The sequence below is a fragment of the Mobula hypostoma genome, chromosome 12 (genome assembly GCF_963921235.1).
Source record: "Mobula hypostoma chromosome 12, sMobHyp1.1, whole genome shotgun sequence".
NCBI lineage: Eukaryota > Metazoa > Chordata > Chondrichthyes > Myliobatiformes > Myliobatidae > Mobula > Mobula hypostoma.
In genome coordinates, this window is record NC_086108.1 from 93369617 (window position 1) to 93386592 (window position 16976).

General features: G+C 38.7%; 1 protein-coding gene across 1 annotated transcript in view; it reads right to left on the reverse strand.

Annotated features, from left to right (window-relative positions):
• Window positions 1-423: 423 nt before the first annotated feature.
• The window catches only part of abcd3a (ATP-binding cassette, sub-family D (ALD), member 3a), an 82464-nt gene continuing 65911 nt past the window's right edge, over window positions 424-16976 (reverse strand). Inside the window, exons 14-23 of the mRNA XM_063064618.1 lie at window positions 15683-15774; window positions 15092-15155; window positions 14690-14753; window positions 13672-13749; window positions 12948-13013; window positions 10916-11005; window positions 10075-10194; window positions 3910-4014; window positions 3297-3353; window positions 424-895 (exon numbers count right to left, since the gene is read on the reverse strand). Of these exons, the coding sequence (XP_062920688.1) occupies window positions 818-895; window positions 3297-3353; window positions 3910-4014; window positions 10075-10194; window positions 10916-11005; window positions 12948-13013; window positions 13672-13749; window positions 14690-14753; window positions 15092-15155; window positions 15683-15774 (814 nt within the window). The 3' untranslated portion in view covers window positions 424-817. The remainder of the gene's footprint in view (window positions 896-3296; window positions 3354-3909; window positions 4015-10074; window positions 10195-10915; window positions 11006-12947; window positions 13014-13671; window positions 13750-14689; window positions 14754-15091; window positions 15156-15682; window positions 15775-16976) is intronic.

The window sequence follows — 16976 nt, forward strand, 5'->3', positions numbered from 1 at the left end:
GTAACTGACATTTCTTCTTTCCTGGTAAGGGCTTAATGTCCCTCATCATCCAGGGTTTCCTCCTCCTGCCAGCCTTGTCCTTCACTCTAACAGGAACCTGAAGACCTTGATCGCACGCTATCTAAGCCTGTAAAAGCCTCCCATTTGCCTTGCCCCTTTGACTGCAAACAACCTACCTAATCAACCTTTGCAAGTTCCTGCCTCATATTGTCAAAGTTCACCTTGCTCCAATTTAGAACATGAACCTGTAGACCAGTTCTGCCCCTTTCCATCACTACTTTAAAACTAATAGAACTATGGTCACTGGTCCCAAAGTGCTCCCCTATTGTCACCTCAGTCATTTTCCCAGTAAGTGACTGAGTAGTTCAGTGATCAAAAAATCAAAATATTTACTCATACAACATTAACACACAGAACTTAACATTCACTGTCTTTATTTTTTCTGTAAAACATTAGGAAATGAATTGTAGATATCAAATTATTGCATAACAAGAACATGCCATTATGTAGTGCATTCCTAGGTTACTTCATTTGTACTGTACATTAAACATTACAAGTTATTTTTATTACAGTATTAATTCAAACATTTCCTAGATGAACATTACTGGGTCATTACTGGATCTCATTATTAATATTTCCAAATATACAGCTCTCGACAAGACTACAAATTAATCAATAGTTCAATTTTATTACAGTATTTTAAAACTGAGAATTAATTACAAACTGAAATATTTAGTGCAGGATAAAATGCATATTGTACAGACTTCTTTTGCAAGTCATCCACTTCCTCTGTCAGAAACAGATCGACAGATGGATTTTAAGAACCAAATTCTACTGTGTCAGCAGTAATTGGCTTAAATTCATAATTCCCTCTGCCATCCATGTGCAGATAATACTGAGAACAAAAGAAAAACAATGTTATAAATCATAAGAAAACCAAGAACAGGTTAGGAGAAATTAATATGAACAATCATGAAATTAGTACTAATAACAATTGGGAAAATGAGGGTGCATTTTGAACTACTGAGCCAGTAAATGGTTAAATCATCCAAATCAAATTTTAATTGTATTTTGAGATTAAAGATAATTTATTGAGGTATTAAGAAATTTAAAGAGTTACTTTCTTCATACAAAATGTACTGCAGGTTGTATTGTTTCCTTCAGCAATGTTTAAAACGCATGCATGTTCACAAATACGTACAAATAACCATTATATTATGCACCATTTCATAATGCAGCTCATTTTAGCAGGATTAGGTACCTAATTACTGCAACAGCTTGCAGGAAGAGTAGTTTAAATTTAAGTTGCTTAAGATTGATAAGAATCTAACAATTCTATTCTGGAGTTTTAGCAGTGGCTTTTCTGACAGTGTTGAACCTGAACAATATTACAAGTTTAAGTGAAATGGACTAACAGGCCTATTTTAAGTTTACAACTCCACGGACACAAATTCAAATTAGACAATACTAAATAATTTGATCTTCACGGGCCATGGTCAAATGAAACTATAGTACCTACAGTCAAAGCAATGAGGATATCACCAGTTTGGGTGTAGAAGTTTAACATACGAATACTCAACCCAAGAATTCCAGTGGAATAAAACTAATTTTGTTAAATTAACCTGTTCTTGTGCTTTCAGTTCTGTTTTGTTTAGCTTACTCTGCTAAAATAGACACTACTATTACATCCAACAGAGAACACATTACCCATCCTGTCTGCTGGTTGCTCTCTCAGAGACAGTTTCCCACACGATACAGTGCCTTGCAGAAGTATTCCGTCCCCAACCCTTTGTTCACATAAATGACTATTACAGCCAGGGACTTGATCAATTTAACTGGAATTTTTATTTGTGAATTACATGCATTTTTTTCATAATTACAACCAAAGATAGGGGAAAATTGTAAAGCATGAAAAACTAAAAATTCAAGAAATGAAATGTTAGCAGTTCAAAAGCATTCATCCCCCTTTGTTACAGTTGAACCACCTCTCGCAGCTATTACAGCCAGTAGTCTTTTTGAATATGTCTCTAGTAATTTTGCACAAAGTGATAAAGCAGGATTTGCCCATTCCTCCATGCAAAATAGCTCCAAGCTGTGCCAGGTTAATTGAAGAGCAGAGTAATTTATGAGGTCTTGCTAGAGATATTCGATCAGGTTAAAGTCAAGACTCTGACTGCGCCACTCAAGGACGTCAATTTTCCTCATTTGAAGCCACCCCATAGCATGATGCTACCTCCACCATACCTTACAGTATGGATGGTGTTACCTGGCAGATGCACGGTATTAGATTTACGCCACTCACACGACTTAATACTGAGGCCAAAAAGTTCCACTTTACTTTCTTCCGACTACAAGACTTTCTTCCACATGTTTACAGTATCTTCTAAACTGTGCTTTGCAAAGTCTTTATGGGCAAGGATATGCTTTTTTTTTGCCAGAGCTTCATCTTTGCCACTCTTCCATAAAGACCCTTTTGTGCAAGGCCTTAGAGATTGTGGAGCCATGAACTTCATCTCCAGTTGCAGCTGATGACTTCTGCAGCTTGCTCAGTGACTGTTGGCATCACAGTAGCCTCTCTCGTAAGTGCCATTTTTCTCTGGCGACTAAGTTTAGAGAGGTGGTCTGACCTAGACACTGTGACTGTAGTTCAATTTTTTTTCCATTTTTTCACGATGCACTGAGCTCCAAGGTAAGTTCATGCCTTTGAGATAGTCTTGTACCCTTCCCCAGATTTGTGTTTCTCTATTATCATTTCCCTGACTTGTTTTGTATGCTCTTTTGCCTTCATTTTGGTTTGGTCTGCAGAAAACCTACCATACTGTTGGATCTTACAGACCGAGGGGTATTTATTCTTATAAATTCATTGAAAACGGGAGTGATCCTCCAATTTTCTACATCAACAAATTGGGTGAGTTGGAAGGGTAATAAGGTAATGCGCCTGAGCAAAGTTAGTGTAGTAACTACAAAGGGGATGAATACTTTTTTAGCCTCACAATTGGGTTTTTAAGTTTTAGTAAATTGTTGAGAAGTTTTGGAATTCTTCTTTTGATTTGACATGATGCACAAAGTTTTGTAGCTTAGCTCAAAAATCCTACAATATATTTTAAATTTACAAAATGAGAAAGAAAATAGTTGTGGTAGCTGAATACTTTTTCAAGCACTGTAACTGTTTAAGATTACGCTCGAGGATAAAGTGCAAACTTGCTAATAACTTCTGGTTTTTTTTTAGAAGAATTCACTATTTATTTCATGGATTTTCTTCTGCATTTCCAGTCTGTTGACATTTCATTACTAACCTCATGATGAGTCCAGAGAGACTTTCTGTGTGACACAGTGAACAAAGTGATGCCAACCTTTTGGGAAAAAAATCATTATGGATGACAATCTTCACAAAGGACAAAATATTAATTGTCAATAGGCACAAAGATTGTATTATAGACTCTTTTATATCTTTTACATAAGTCTAAATAGTACAAAATGATGTATATAAAATACTACAAAGTTTATGCATTAAAATTCATTACGGGAACACAAAGCAATCAGATCAAACATACTTAGCCACAGAAGAACTGTAACTCTTAGCTTTACATTCCTCACTCTCACAAAGTACATTCATGTTCTCCATTGCACTATCGTTAAGGTATATTTGACGTTTGAAAAAGTAATTTCGACATGAAGAACAATAGAGGAAGAGAGAGGATGTATTTTAAACTAGTTTTAAGATTTCCGTTAGCAATAAGTAAACATCATATAAACATGTCAATTAAAGAATAACACACGATTCAAATGTTAGTTTCAATTTCTTTTATAATTCAAGAGGACTTGAAGTATTAAGAATTATAATGTAAATACATTGTTGCTGAAATACATATTTTATGTAATGTTTCCTTCTTCAGCATCATGGCTTACCTTTCTGCAGTGGCTGTAGATATAGCCTTCAACATCAACACTAACTGCGCTGGTACATTCATCTAAAATAGCAAACTGTGGTTTGTGGTAGAATAATCGAGCCATCTATATTAAAATAAGTGAAATTAAATCATGTTAACAGGTGCCCACTGAGGTCACTTTTTGCTCAGTCAGATAGTCCCTTCAATCATATTAGCCATGCGACTTCCAGATTTCATAATAAATAGTAAATATTAGTTGGGCGAACAACACACTCAGTGTCCAATTTATTTGGTACACCCCTGTACACCTGCTTGTTAATATCTAATCAGCCAATCATGTGGCAGCAACTTAATGCAAAAAAGTTGTTATTCAGACCAAACATGAGAATGGGGAAGAAACGTGATCTAAGTCACTTTGACCATGGAATGATTGTTAGTGCTGGATGGGGTGATTTCAGTATCTCAGAAATTGCTGATCTCCTGGGATTTTAGAGAATGGTACTCAAAACACAATGCAGCCAGTGAACGGCAGTTCTGTGGGCACAAACATTTTGTTAAGGAGAAAGTCCAGACTGGTTCAAGTTGACAGGAAGGCAACATGAACTCAAAGAACCATGCATTACAACAATGGCATGCATAAGAATATCTCTGAACACACAGGTCGAACTTTGAGGTCGATGGGCTACAGCAGCAGAAGACTATGAACATATACTCTGTGGCCACTTTATCATAATGCAGCCACTGAGTAAATCCCTATAACTGGAGAAGAGAAATATGCATTGATTTATACTGGCATCAAAATCAGCACATCACAGGCTGAATGGCCTGTACAATGCTGTACTGTTCTATGTTCAGGTAGTGGTTGCAACACAAGCCTTAGGATAAATTATTAGTGGTAAATGCATTGAACAGTGAAACTTCACTAAAACAATGAAAATAAATCCTAAATCAGGTGCTCCTGATGCAGCCTCCCCTACGTTGCTGAGACCTGACACAGATTGGGCGACTGCTCTGTCCAGCACCTTCACTCCTTTTGCAAAAAGCAGGATGTTCCGGTGGCTAACCATTTAGTTTCAATCCCCATTCCCATTCTGACATGTCAGTCCATGGCCTCCTCTACTGCCATGATGAGGCCATTCTTCAGGTTGGAGGAACAATACCTCATATTCCATCTGTGTAGCCTCCAGCCAGATGGCATGAATATCGATTTCTACAACTTCTGGTAATTTTTCCACCTCCTTCCCACTTCTTCAATTCTCCATTTTTGCTCCCCTCTTACCTCTTCCCTTCTCCTCACCTGCTTATTACCTCCCTCTGATGTCCCTCGCCCTTTCCTTTCTCTAGTCCACCCTCTCCCATCAGATTCCTTCACCTTTTTCACCTACCACCTTCCAGTTTGCACTTCCTTGCCCTCCCACCACCTTCTTATTTTGGCTTCTTCCTCTTTCTTTTCAGTGCTGAAGGGTCCCGGCCCAAATCTGGACTGTTTATTCAATTCCATAGATGTTGCCTGTCCTGCTGAGTTCCTCCAGCATTTTGTGTGTATTGCTCTGGATTTCCAGCATCTACAGAATCTCTTGTGTCCTGAATTGCATCATTTAGTTCACTGTTTACAATTTAGAAAAATTTGAATGCACAGTCTAAGAAAGTCTGACACACGATAATAAGACATGTTCATGAACTCATCTAAAGATTAGGTTTATTTGTCAGGCGAGCATCATAACATACAGTGAAATTCCTCCAGCATTTTGGGTGTGTTGCTTTAGATTTCCAGCATCTGCAAACTTTCTGGTTTTAATTATATAGTGAAATTCGTTATTTGCATCAAATCAAATCAGCAAGGATTGTGGTAGGCAGCCGCAAGTATTATCACATTTTTGGCACAAAAAAACTCATAGAAACTCAAAGGGTCACCGGGAGAGCATACAGGCTGCGGCAGGAATTGAATCCTGATCCATAATCACAGGTGCTATAAACTGATGCACTAACCTCTATGCTACTGTCCAAGTCAACAGAAGAACATTAAGTAAGCTGGACAAAAAAGACACGTACGTTCGAATACCATTCATAGATTTCAGCTCAGCATTCAACACAATCATTCCTCAGAAATTGATTGGAAAACTGAGCCTACTGGGCCTGAACACCTCCCTCTGCAACTGGATCCTAGACTTCCTGACTGGGAGACCTCAGTCAGTCCGGACTGGAAGCAGCATCTCCAACACCATCACACTGAGCATGGGGGCCCCCCAGGCCTGTGTGCTCAGTCCACTGCTGTTCACTCTGCTGACCCACAACTGTGCTGCAATACACAACTCGAACCACATCATCAAATCCGCCGATGACATGACCGTGGTGGGTCTCATCAGCAAGAACGATGAGTCAGCATACAGAAAGGAGATGCAGCGGCTAATGGACTGGTGTAGAGCCAACAACCTGTCTCTGAATGTGAACAAAACAAAGGAGATAGTTGTTGACTTCAGGAGGACACGGAACGACCACTCTCTGCTGAACATCAACGACTCCTCCGTAGTGATCGTTAAGAGCACCAAACTTCTTGGTGTTCACCTGACGGAGAATCTCACCTGGTCCCTCAACACCAGCTCCATAGCAAAGAAAGCCCAGCAGCATCTCTACTTTCTGCGAAGACTGAGAAAAGTCCATCTCCCAACCCCCCATCCTCACCACATTCTACAGAGGTTGTATTGAGAGCATCCTGAGCAGCTGCATCACTGCCTGGTTTGGAAATTGCACCATCTCGGATTGCAAGATCCTGCAGTGGATAGTGAGGTCAGCTGAGAAGATCGTCGGGGTCTCTCTTCCCGCCATTAGAGACATTTACACCACACGCTGCATCCGTAAAGCAAACAGCATTATGAAGGATCCCACGCACCCCTCATACAAACTCTTCTCCCTCCTGCCATCTGGCAAAAGGCACCGAAGCATTTGTGCTTTCACGACCAGACTGTGCAACAGTTTCTTCCCCCAAGCCATCAGAGTCCTCAATACCCAGAGCCTGGACTGACAGCAACCTACTGCCCTCTACTGTGCATATTGTCTTGTTTATTATTTATTGTAATGCCTACACTGCTTTGTGCACTTTATGCAGTCCTGGGTAGGTCTGTAGTCTAGTGTAGTTTTGTGTTGTTTTACGTAGTTCAGTGTAGTTTTTGTATTGTTCATGTCGCACCATGGTCCTGAAAAACGTCTCGTTTTTACTGTGTACTGTACCAGCAGTTATGGTCGAAATGACAATAAAAGTGACTTGACTTGACTTGATCAATCATTTCCACAAGATGAAGGAAATGAACGGTGGCAAATGTAGGTGTTCAATATGTCATCCTCTGGCATTCGGTAGATAACAGTAAATGCATGAAACATCTTGTTTGTGCAATATGAGACTGCGATGCAGGAGGACAGAACATCAAAGCAAAGATATTCACATCAAGAAGGGAAGAATTAAGTGAAGCAAATATAAGTTAATAAAATTCTCCCTTTAAATTCATTAAGGCATAGATTATCCATCAACAAAACACAGATAAGTAATAAATTTATAACCCTCTATCCATGCTGCTAGCCGACTTATGAGAATCCGGTTCTTGGATGATCAGTTTTCAGGCGGGAGGATGGGGAAGAAAGTCAAATTAATGCATTTGTACAAGATACTTAAATGTTCCTGAGAATTATCTAAAAGGCAAGCCAGTGTGGATTTCATAGACAAAGGCTGTTAGACATGGGAGAAGTAATGGAGATGATGTCAAACAATCCTAACGAAATCACAGATATTTCTTCCAAAGCTCATGTGGGAACAATTTAAGGCACAGAGGCTGGATATAGGCTGATCCCACTTCAGGTCATTTCCACAGAGATAATGAAATTAGTGGTGAGATTTCAGATTTTTTTTAACCATGGATTTGGTCCTTGTGGCATTTTACTTTAAGGAGATTTAGATGCATCGAAGTGGTGGTGAGGGCTTTTGCTTGTGGAAACTGATGCTGTTTTCTTGAGAAACAACCTGGAGATAAGAGTTTGAAGTGGGCTACCAAAGGTATGGTGGGTTAGGGTTATTATGATGGGAGTGTTGAAAGAAAAACTGTGCAGTTAATTCTCTGATTGTGCAGAGTCCAGTCACACTCAGCTGGAGAAGATGGAGAGATGGTGCAGAAGAAGGTAATGCTTTGCCAACATGATGAAAAGCTACAGGCTAAAGAGGGAAACATTATCTGAGTTGTAAATGATGTCATCTGGAACTCTGATGCAAACCATTTACTACTGACACACTGCTGAAAACCTGATTGAACGGTTCAAACAAGGGAGACCTGGCTAATCCGATGGACATTCGTTTAAAGACTTTGAAGAAGAAATACAAGTTAGAAATAAGGCAGTAACTTGAAGAATGAATGGGCTCTGGCAAAATTTTTTTAAAGAACATGGATGACAATGGCAGAAATGATGAAGTGGGAGACAGTACCTGAAAAAAGAGAACCATTAATATTATGTGCTTACAAGTGAACTAGGGAGAGAAGATGGATGCTGGCAATTTAATGGGAATGAAGGGATGATTAAGGCTTTTAGGAAACAGAAGTTTAGCTTAATTGGGGCTGAAGAAAGGGGAAAGGCATGGGTAACTAACCAATGTTCTCAATCATAGTGACTGAAATCCCTTAACTTCTTGCATTTGATAGTGAACAGAAAGGGTTAAAGAAGACACTTGCAATAGTGCAAAGAATGCAAGGGCAATTTCTGCATTTGACAATAGACAATAGGTGCAGGAGTAGGCCATTTGGCCCTTCGAGCCAGCACCGCCATTCACTGTGATCATGGCTGATCATCCACCATCAGTATCCAGTTGCTGCCTTATCCCCATAACCTTTGATTCCACTATCTTTAAGAGCTCTATCCATCTCTTTCTTGAAAGCATCCAGAGACTTGGCCTCCACAGCCTTCTGGGGCAGAGCATTCCATATATCTACCACTCTCTGGGTGAAAAAGTAATTTGAAATTACTTTTGAAGAATGAAAATTCTTTTCACATGAGAAGAGAGCTCAATTGTTCTTTATTTGGTCAAGCCAGATTTTCTGGTGAATAAGTAAATCAGTTTTTCTTTCTTACCTATTCAAGTCTGACTCTTGGACAGGAAAAAGTAACCTTAAGTTTTTAACAACAAGAAGTGGCAGCATATAATAACAGGAGAATGACCTTTAGAGGAATGACCTTTAAGGGTTGAATTAGTTAGACTTCTCTGACAAAACAAATTGTAATAACAACATGGGTTGAACTCACTCCACTATTTCTAAAGTAGGGGGAATTGTACCTCTTAAAGAAAAGGCACATCACGCCTACATATGGTGGCAGATCTCAGTGAGGGCTTCTCTGCAGATGTCTCATATACTGTTTTCACTGATTTCAGATGGGGGAAACTGCTAAATGACAATTCTGCACAGATACACTGCCCTTCTCCTCCTCTTCCAGCAAAGTTATCCTGATCTACACGGCCTTCGTCCATTCTCCTCTTTGTGTTGTATTTTAGATGTAACTGAGTTGAAGTAGAAAGATTCCCATGGACACCCATGTCTGGGCAAATGGTAGGTCCAGAATACTTAGAATTCAGGGGCAAGTCCTGTAGCATCTAATACATCACTGTCTGTAGTCTTTAAGAAAGGCCAAGGAACTGCACAAAGCACCAAACACATGTAGAATAAACAACAATCTTGAAAGTAATTGCTGATCCTTTAAATACCACCTACAGGGGATCTTTCATTTCAGTGAATGCCTGGTCAGTCTTGCGTGACTGAAGGCGTTATCCACAGTGGCGAGCTCTAAGATGGCAGTGCTGACATAAAAAATGCACTGATGATGCTCAGCACCATAATCTGTCTACTCCTCATACTACGGAGTAGTACCTCAGTATTTCTGATACAACCACTTAAAAAAAATGTGCATATACTGGATGCCATTTTGGAGCTAAAACAACATGTCTGGCATGAAAATACACCGTGATATGAATGTCACACCCATACATTGTATACCTTTTCAAGGCTAAATTATAAACCAGCCAAAACGTAATGTTTTTTGATATTCAAGCATTTAAAAAAGGATATATTTAAAATCATTATGGGACTGTTCTACATTTATTTCTGGTGATGCGAACTTTAGGAATGAAACAATATCTGAATATTGAACATACAGCCATTCGTTGCTTTTCCCCTCCGCTGAGCACATCCATCCAGTCCTGAATGCAGTCCCATCCTCCCTCACGTTCCAGAATATGGCCAAGTTGAACATTGTCCAGATACTCCTTCAGAACCTATTGACAAATACAATCAAATTAGATCCACTAGTTATTAATTTCCATGAGAAACATCGCAGATGTACATGCAAATTATAAATAATTTACTTCTAATTTTGAGTGCAATTCTGTGCCCTAATATATTTTATTAAACATGTATAACTTGATGACATTCCAAATAAAGAAAAAAAAATCTTTTTCATTAGAGCAAACAACAGGAATTCTGCAGATGCTGGAAATTCAAGCAACACACATAAAAGTTGCTGGTGAACACAGCAGGCCAGGCAGCATCTCTAGGAAGAGGTGCAGTCGACGTTTCAGGCCAAGACCCTTCGTCAGGCCTGAAACGTCGACTGCACCTCTTCCTAGAGATGCTGCCTGGCCTGCTGTGTTCACCAGCAACTTTTATGTGTGTTGCTTTTTCATTAGAGAACAGCTTAGTATGATTGAGAAGTTAAGAATAAAACAAAATGCTGATGCTTAAAGGCTGAAGGAAAAACAATATATAGTTGAAACACATCGGCATCTCTACAAAGAATAAACAAATTTAACACTTCAGGTCATGAACCCTTCATCAGAACCTCTTCTAGGTGTCTGATATCCACAGCCTACAGTACATTGTCTTCAATCCTTCATAATCCATCTTAATCCAACATTAATACGTGATACATAAAGACAATGGAAGCAAGACAGTAGGAGGAAAACAGCTAACATTATAATATAGTAATACTTGATATACCAGATCAGATACTCCTTTCTGTCTCTGATCTTCCCGTGTGTCAGGGTAGATCACCTGATCTCTTAGAGTTCCAAGAGTCATATATGGTCGCTGCAAGATAAATAAATATTTGATGTTTTAAAATAAGAATCAAAATTGATTCATTCGAATCTTTACCAAACCAGTTTTTAGACAATAACACAGTAATTCATGATTCAAAAGTTACTTTAAAATATAACAACTTAGGTTTAAGTTTTATATTTTGTAGTTACATGCACACACTTCTCGAACTTGATGATGAGTTCTGAACAATACATTAAAACATTTTAAACATATTACCTGAAACTTAATGCCAGATAACAAAGAAAACTTGAACTAATGAGGTGCATTTTTATTAATCTGTAACTTAATATTTGATTATCACATTATCATCTATAACTTATCATCCGCAACTTTCCGTAATATGTAAAAAAGCACTATAACATAGGCTAACTACAGTTAAAGTAGGCAAGATATAAAATATATGGCATTTACTTATAGCTTTTTATTTATGTTTCTCTGTCACTCTTTTTTATAGAGGATCTGTTTATTTTATCAAAATGAGACATACATGACCAGTAGGATAGAAATCGATGATTAGAAATTTGTATTAAGTGACATCATGCTAATTCAGAGTGCAAGTTATCAGATATTATGTGCTATTTGATACTGAGCTGTTACTCTACTTCGGGGTGGCCAACCTTTTACATTCCATGCGTCAATTTTTTCACGCATGAGTTCTATACTAACATATTTTTACAAGAATTGAATAGGGGTACAAGAGTTGTATGGTGCAATTGAACTTGTGAGTGAAAAAACTGACGCATAGAACGTAAAAGGTTGGCCACCCCTGCTCTACTTGATGCTAGTCGAGTGAATTGGTTAGACGTTAGGTACCACTGGTTCTGAAGACACAAGATAAGCACAGTAAGTAGTTTAAAGTACACTATTTTATGAAACAACAGTCATCAGCTCTGAACTATGTTAAACTATTGTTCACAAATAATTCAAATTATTTTGATTTGAATCTGAAAACTCAATGCTAACTGGTGAAAATAACAAAATACTAAGTGCATTGTTTTCATTATCCTGTACAATGAATTTTTAGAGATTCTGATACTTTCACTCAACAATCTCTGCCATGCACTTGAATATTTGACTAAAATTTGCTAAGCTTAAATCGCAATTCATGTTGACTTTTGGATCCACCCATTTATGGAAAATTATGGAACACCTGCATAGCACAATTAGATGAAACTCAGTCCTGATGTTTAAAATTTTGACTCAACAATTCCTGATGTTTAAAATTTTGACTTTCATTTAAAGTTGATCACGTATTCTTTCTGAAATAAACAGAAATTGGCAGAGATTTGAGGATTCGAAGTGCAAACCTTGAAAGATTATGAAACATAACAGGGAGCCTTGTGTCAAGATAGGAAATATTGTTTTGGTTCTGTGGAGCCAATGGAGGAATGCCAGAAAAAAAATCCAGTAAATTGTGACAACTGCTCATACCACAGTTGGAGTGTTACCACAACCTGCAGCTTTGCCTTTGAAAAAACTTCAGACATTGTGAGCGCACCATCTTTCCTTTATTTCCTGGGCTAATCATTTGCAGTTGTCTGCATCAGAACATCAATGATTCTCCTTTATGTTCAGCAGCAATTCTGACATTTTGAAAAAAAACATGAAGCAGGCCAAAGAGAACATGGAAATATTTCACCTCCATTTACTATCATTAAGAGACAAAAGCCTTTGGAGATATTTTCAAGGATCAAGAACTCATCCTTAAATATCATTTGAAATGAATGACCAGAATGTTACGCAAAATTAGTTTTTTAAATTTGTATTTAAGAATAATTATACTAATAAAATCTGAAGGGCAACAGTATTACGTACATTGTAAGAGGTGACAGGTCAATAATCTACTGAGCTGGATGGAAATTATTCCGAGAAAGCAAAAGATCTACATAGTTAAAATGTGCCAAGATTGAAAAGAATAAGTCAGTCCTACCTGAGGTACATAAAACAGCTTCCCTCTGTCTGGTTTTGTTAGACGTCCTCCGAAAAGAGGCCATAGCTATCAAAATGAAAAATGATAGTTCAATTTACCAACTTATTGCTACTTGGAAACAGATGTTTTAACATTCAATATACACTCAATGGGCCACTTTATTAGGTACACAGGTTCCTAACAAAGTGGCCACTAAGTGTACGTTCGTGGACTTATTTGTTGTAGCTTAGCCACTTCAAGGTTTGATATGATGTGAGTTCAGAGATGCTCTCCTACACACCACTGTTGTAACGAGTGGTTATTTGAGGTACTGTTACCTTCCTGTCAGCTTGAACCTGTCTAGCCATTCTCCTCTGACCTCTCACATTAACAAGTCGCTTTCACCCACAGAAATGCTGCTTACAAGGCTGTTTATTTTTGTTTTTTGCACCATTCTTGGTAAACTCTAGAGACTGTTATGTATGAAAATCCCAGGAGATCAGCAGTTTCTGAGATACTCAAACCATGGTCAACAATCATTCCATGGTCAAAGTCACTTAGATCACATTTTCTTCCCCATTCTGATGTTTGAACTGAACAATAACTTAACCTCTTGATCATGCCTGCATGTTTTTATGCATTGAGTTGTTGCTGCATGATTGGCTGATAAGATATTTGCATTAACGACTAGGGGTACAGGTATACCTAATAAAGTGGCCACTGAGTATATATTATCTGCACTTACCTCTCCTAAGCAACGGAAGAGTGAGCTCTTTCCACACCCATTTGGTCCACAGACGAGAACATTTGCTCCTGACTTGACCTGAACAATAATAGTTAATAGAAATTGCACTTAAAAGCAGTTCATAGAAGCATTTGTATAGTCCATCTGAGTACAACTCTAGTTACTTTTCACAATATTTGTCCTTCCCAGGTTACACACGCCTGACTTATCAACTCTCTGTACATATGAATGAGCACTTGGGAGACCAGTGGGAGGAATTTGCTGGCTGTTGCAGGCACTTTCTGACAGTGGGAATGGGGGATTTCTGGGTGGCTTTGCTCCCCATACCTAGCTTTCCAGAACCACCACAAACGGAACGTCAAGTCAAGCCGGAAGAGCTCAAAGCTGAACAGACCCGAGTCAGTGAAGCCAGCTCTTCCTACTCCTATCACTGTTTCTGCTCTCCTCTCCCATACACTGACTTCTGTTCATTTCCAATTTGCGAACAGTTCAGGTTACAAACAGTTCTCAGAGCCAGAACCCTTTCACGACCTGGAAATCCCTGTGGAATGATTCCTTAAAAATTATGACATTTTCAAATTTAAATTTTCAACATGTACTTGAAATTTCAAACAATTCTACTGCCAAAGAACAGGACTTAAACAACTGATTAGTTTAGAGACAACAGTTTACAACTACAGATTTATGTAACTTATTATGCAACATGTTGTTTGTTCTGCATTTATTTCCTGGCTAATAACTAGCCCTTTATGCTCTTTCTCAATGCAATTATTCTTTCTTTCACTAGCATGACATGTGTGACCTGTCCACCCATCCCCTTAATTATTTTCAACAATAATTGTTGATTTTCACTCCATCTGCCAATATGACTGCATAGTATGTTTGTGTAAGTCAGACAGCAGACCAAGTATTAGAAGGTTTAGACTGGTCCCAGTTTAAATGAAAAGGACTAAAGAACACAGTGACAGAAAGGTAACATAGCACAATGAAGGGAAAGTATAACAGATATATTCTTTACCTCAAAAGAAAGATCTGGAATCAAGACATCTCCATTTGGAGTCACCAATGGCACATGCTCAAATCTGACAAGAAAAATCATTTCAGTTTACCATTAAATGGTAAAGGAAAACCAGAGAAGCCAAAAAAAAAATTATTTTTGATCAACCTTCTCTGCCTCAATATCGTGCAAACTTCAACAATATCAACAAGCCTAGAGACTTCAAGAAGGTTATGTTCCTGGTGGAAAAAAATATTTAGGTCTGTATATTTGTAAATGAGGTGTAGATTAAAGGATTTCCACAAGCAAATGTATAAAACAACTGTTAATAACCAAGTGGAAAAAGGCCAGTATTGGTCTGAAGTGGTGAGTGGTTAAATTTGTACTGTTGTCTACAAATTAAGTATACAGCTTTACACTTACTTGATAATATGATCCATAATAATGATTTCCCCACTCCCTGGTATCAAAGGCTGACTTTCTGAACCTTAATAGGAAAATTAGAGATTGTGTATAAACTTTATGTGACTAAATACAATATATCTTGCAAGTGCATATTTCAGGGAAAATACATGGAAGAATTAGGGTACTTTGCGTTCCTCTCCGAGAATCAGCAACTTATATGGTTCTAGAGGGGTCAGCGGTGACTTATACTTGGCGCAAGAGGTCATTGTACGCAAAATGGCAGTGGGGAGACTGTTCCCCTGTGGAAGCTGATCTCTTCCTTGCCTGGTGTTTATAAAGAAACACATTCTTTGGCAGCAATTGTAGTATTACAAACAGAAATGTAAACCTTAGCTAATTGTTTCTTTCCCCAAGACTGAAAAGTTACCAAAGCCACCATGGTTAGTCTCAGCCAATAGAGCGTAGATCAGGTATCCAGAACCACAGAGTTCTCAAATACTAATCACGCAAATCAAACTACAAAGCTAATTACAGGGTATAGTTCATACCCAAGGATAAGTTTACATAAACCGGTTCTCCAGGAAATTCTCTACCTGCTGCATTACTTACCCTTATCCTGTGTAGAAACCATTGTGCGTTCATACTTTCCACAATTCAGATCTTTCAAAACTTGCATTAATTCTGTGATTCGAGCTGTGAAACTAAAATGAATTCAGAACAAGTTTTAAAGATTTGGTGAGATTTTTACAGGGACCTAAAAGCTGCCAGGAATAAAAATGTGAAAGCGGAACTAGTATTATTAAATATAAAATACAAGATTATTACCAGTCCCAGGGGAAAAAATCCTCAATCCAATGCACTTCATTTAGAGTACATTTTAGTATTTGACCAGCAGTCTTGTTTATTAACACTAACGGAAGAAAACAGCACACCAAAAAGTGGAGAGTCTGGACCTCTTATATCAACATTTCTAGTCTGATTTCTAATCTAGACTGATAGCTAGAAACTTACTCTTGTAAGTGTTTTCATACAACGTTTTCCACTACCTGTATGATACTTAGTGAACCTGGTGTTGGACAATGAACTTGAAAATGATGTTCATTAGATCTCTGAAGGTGGAAGCACAGATAGGTAAAATGGTGAAAAAGACATACGGATCTTGTGCAGGATTCCTTAAAGGTTAACTTTCGAATTGAGTGGGTAATAAGGCAGGCAAACAGAACATTAGCACTCAAATCAAATCAAATTTCAAATTCAAGTTTAATTATCACTCAACCATACATGAATACAGCCGAATGAAACAGCATTCCACTGGGACCAAGGTGCAAAACGTACACAGCACATTCAAAACAGTCACACAAAAAAACAGATATATAGCCCAAGTCCCTGAGCGACATGTCCTGCAAATCGATGGTGCAGTTCCTGGCAGTGCGCTGACAAACATATGCACACAATCCAGCCTGTCATTCCAATGACCAAACACTGGAAGACAGTGCCATCAGGAGAGGCCGCCTCCCCCCCCCAACCCCCCAACCGAGCAGAAACACCACGCTAGACCCCACCTCCGGTATCTCCTCTCCTGGCCTCGACACCACGCTAGACCCACCTCCGGCAGCTCCTCTCCTGGCCTGCAGCAGCAGGCAAACCCAGGCCTTGAGGCCCAGTCCTCGCTACAAACAAGGCCACACAACGTCTTCTCACACCACCAAACAATAGACCATAGACAATAGACAATAGGTGCAGAAGTAGACCATTCGGCCCTTCGAGCCTGCACCGCCATTCTGAAATCATGGCTGATCATCTACTATCAATACCCGCTTCCTGCCTTGTCCCCATAACCCTTGATTCCCCTATCCATAAGATACTTATCTAGCTCCTTCTTGAAAGCATCCAGAGAATTGGC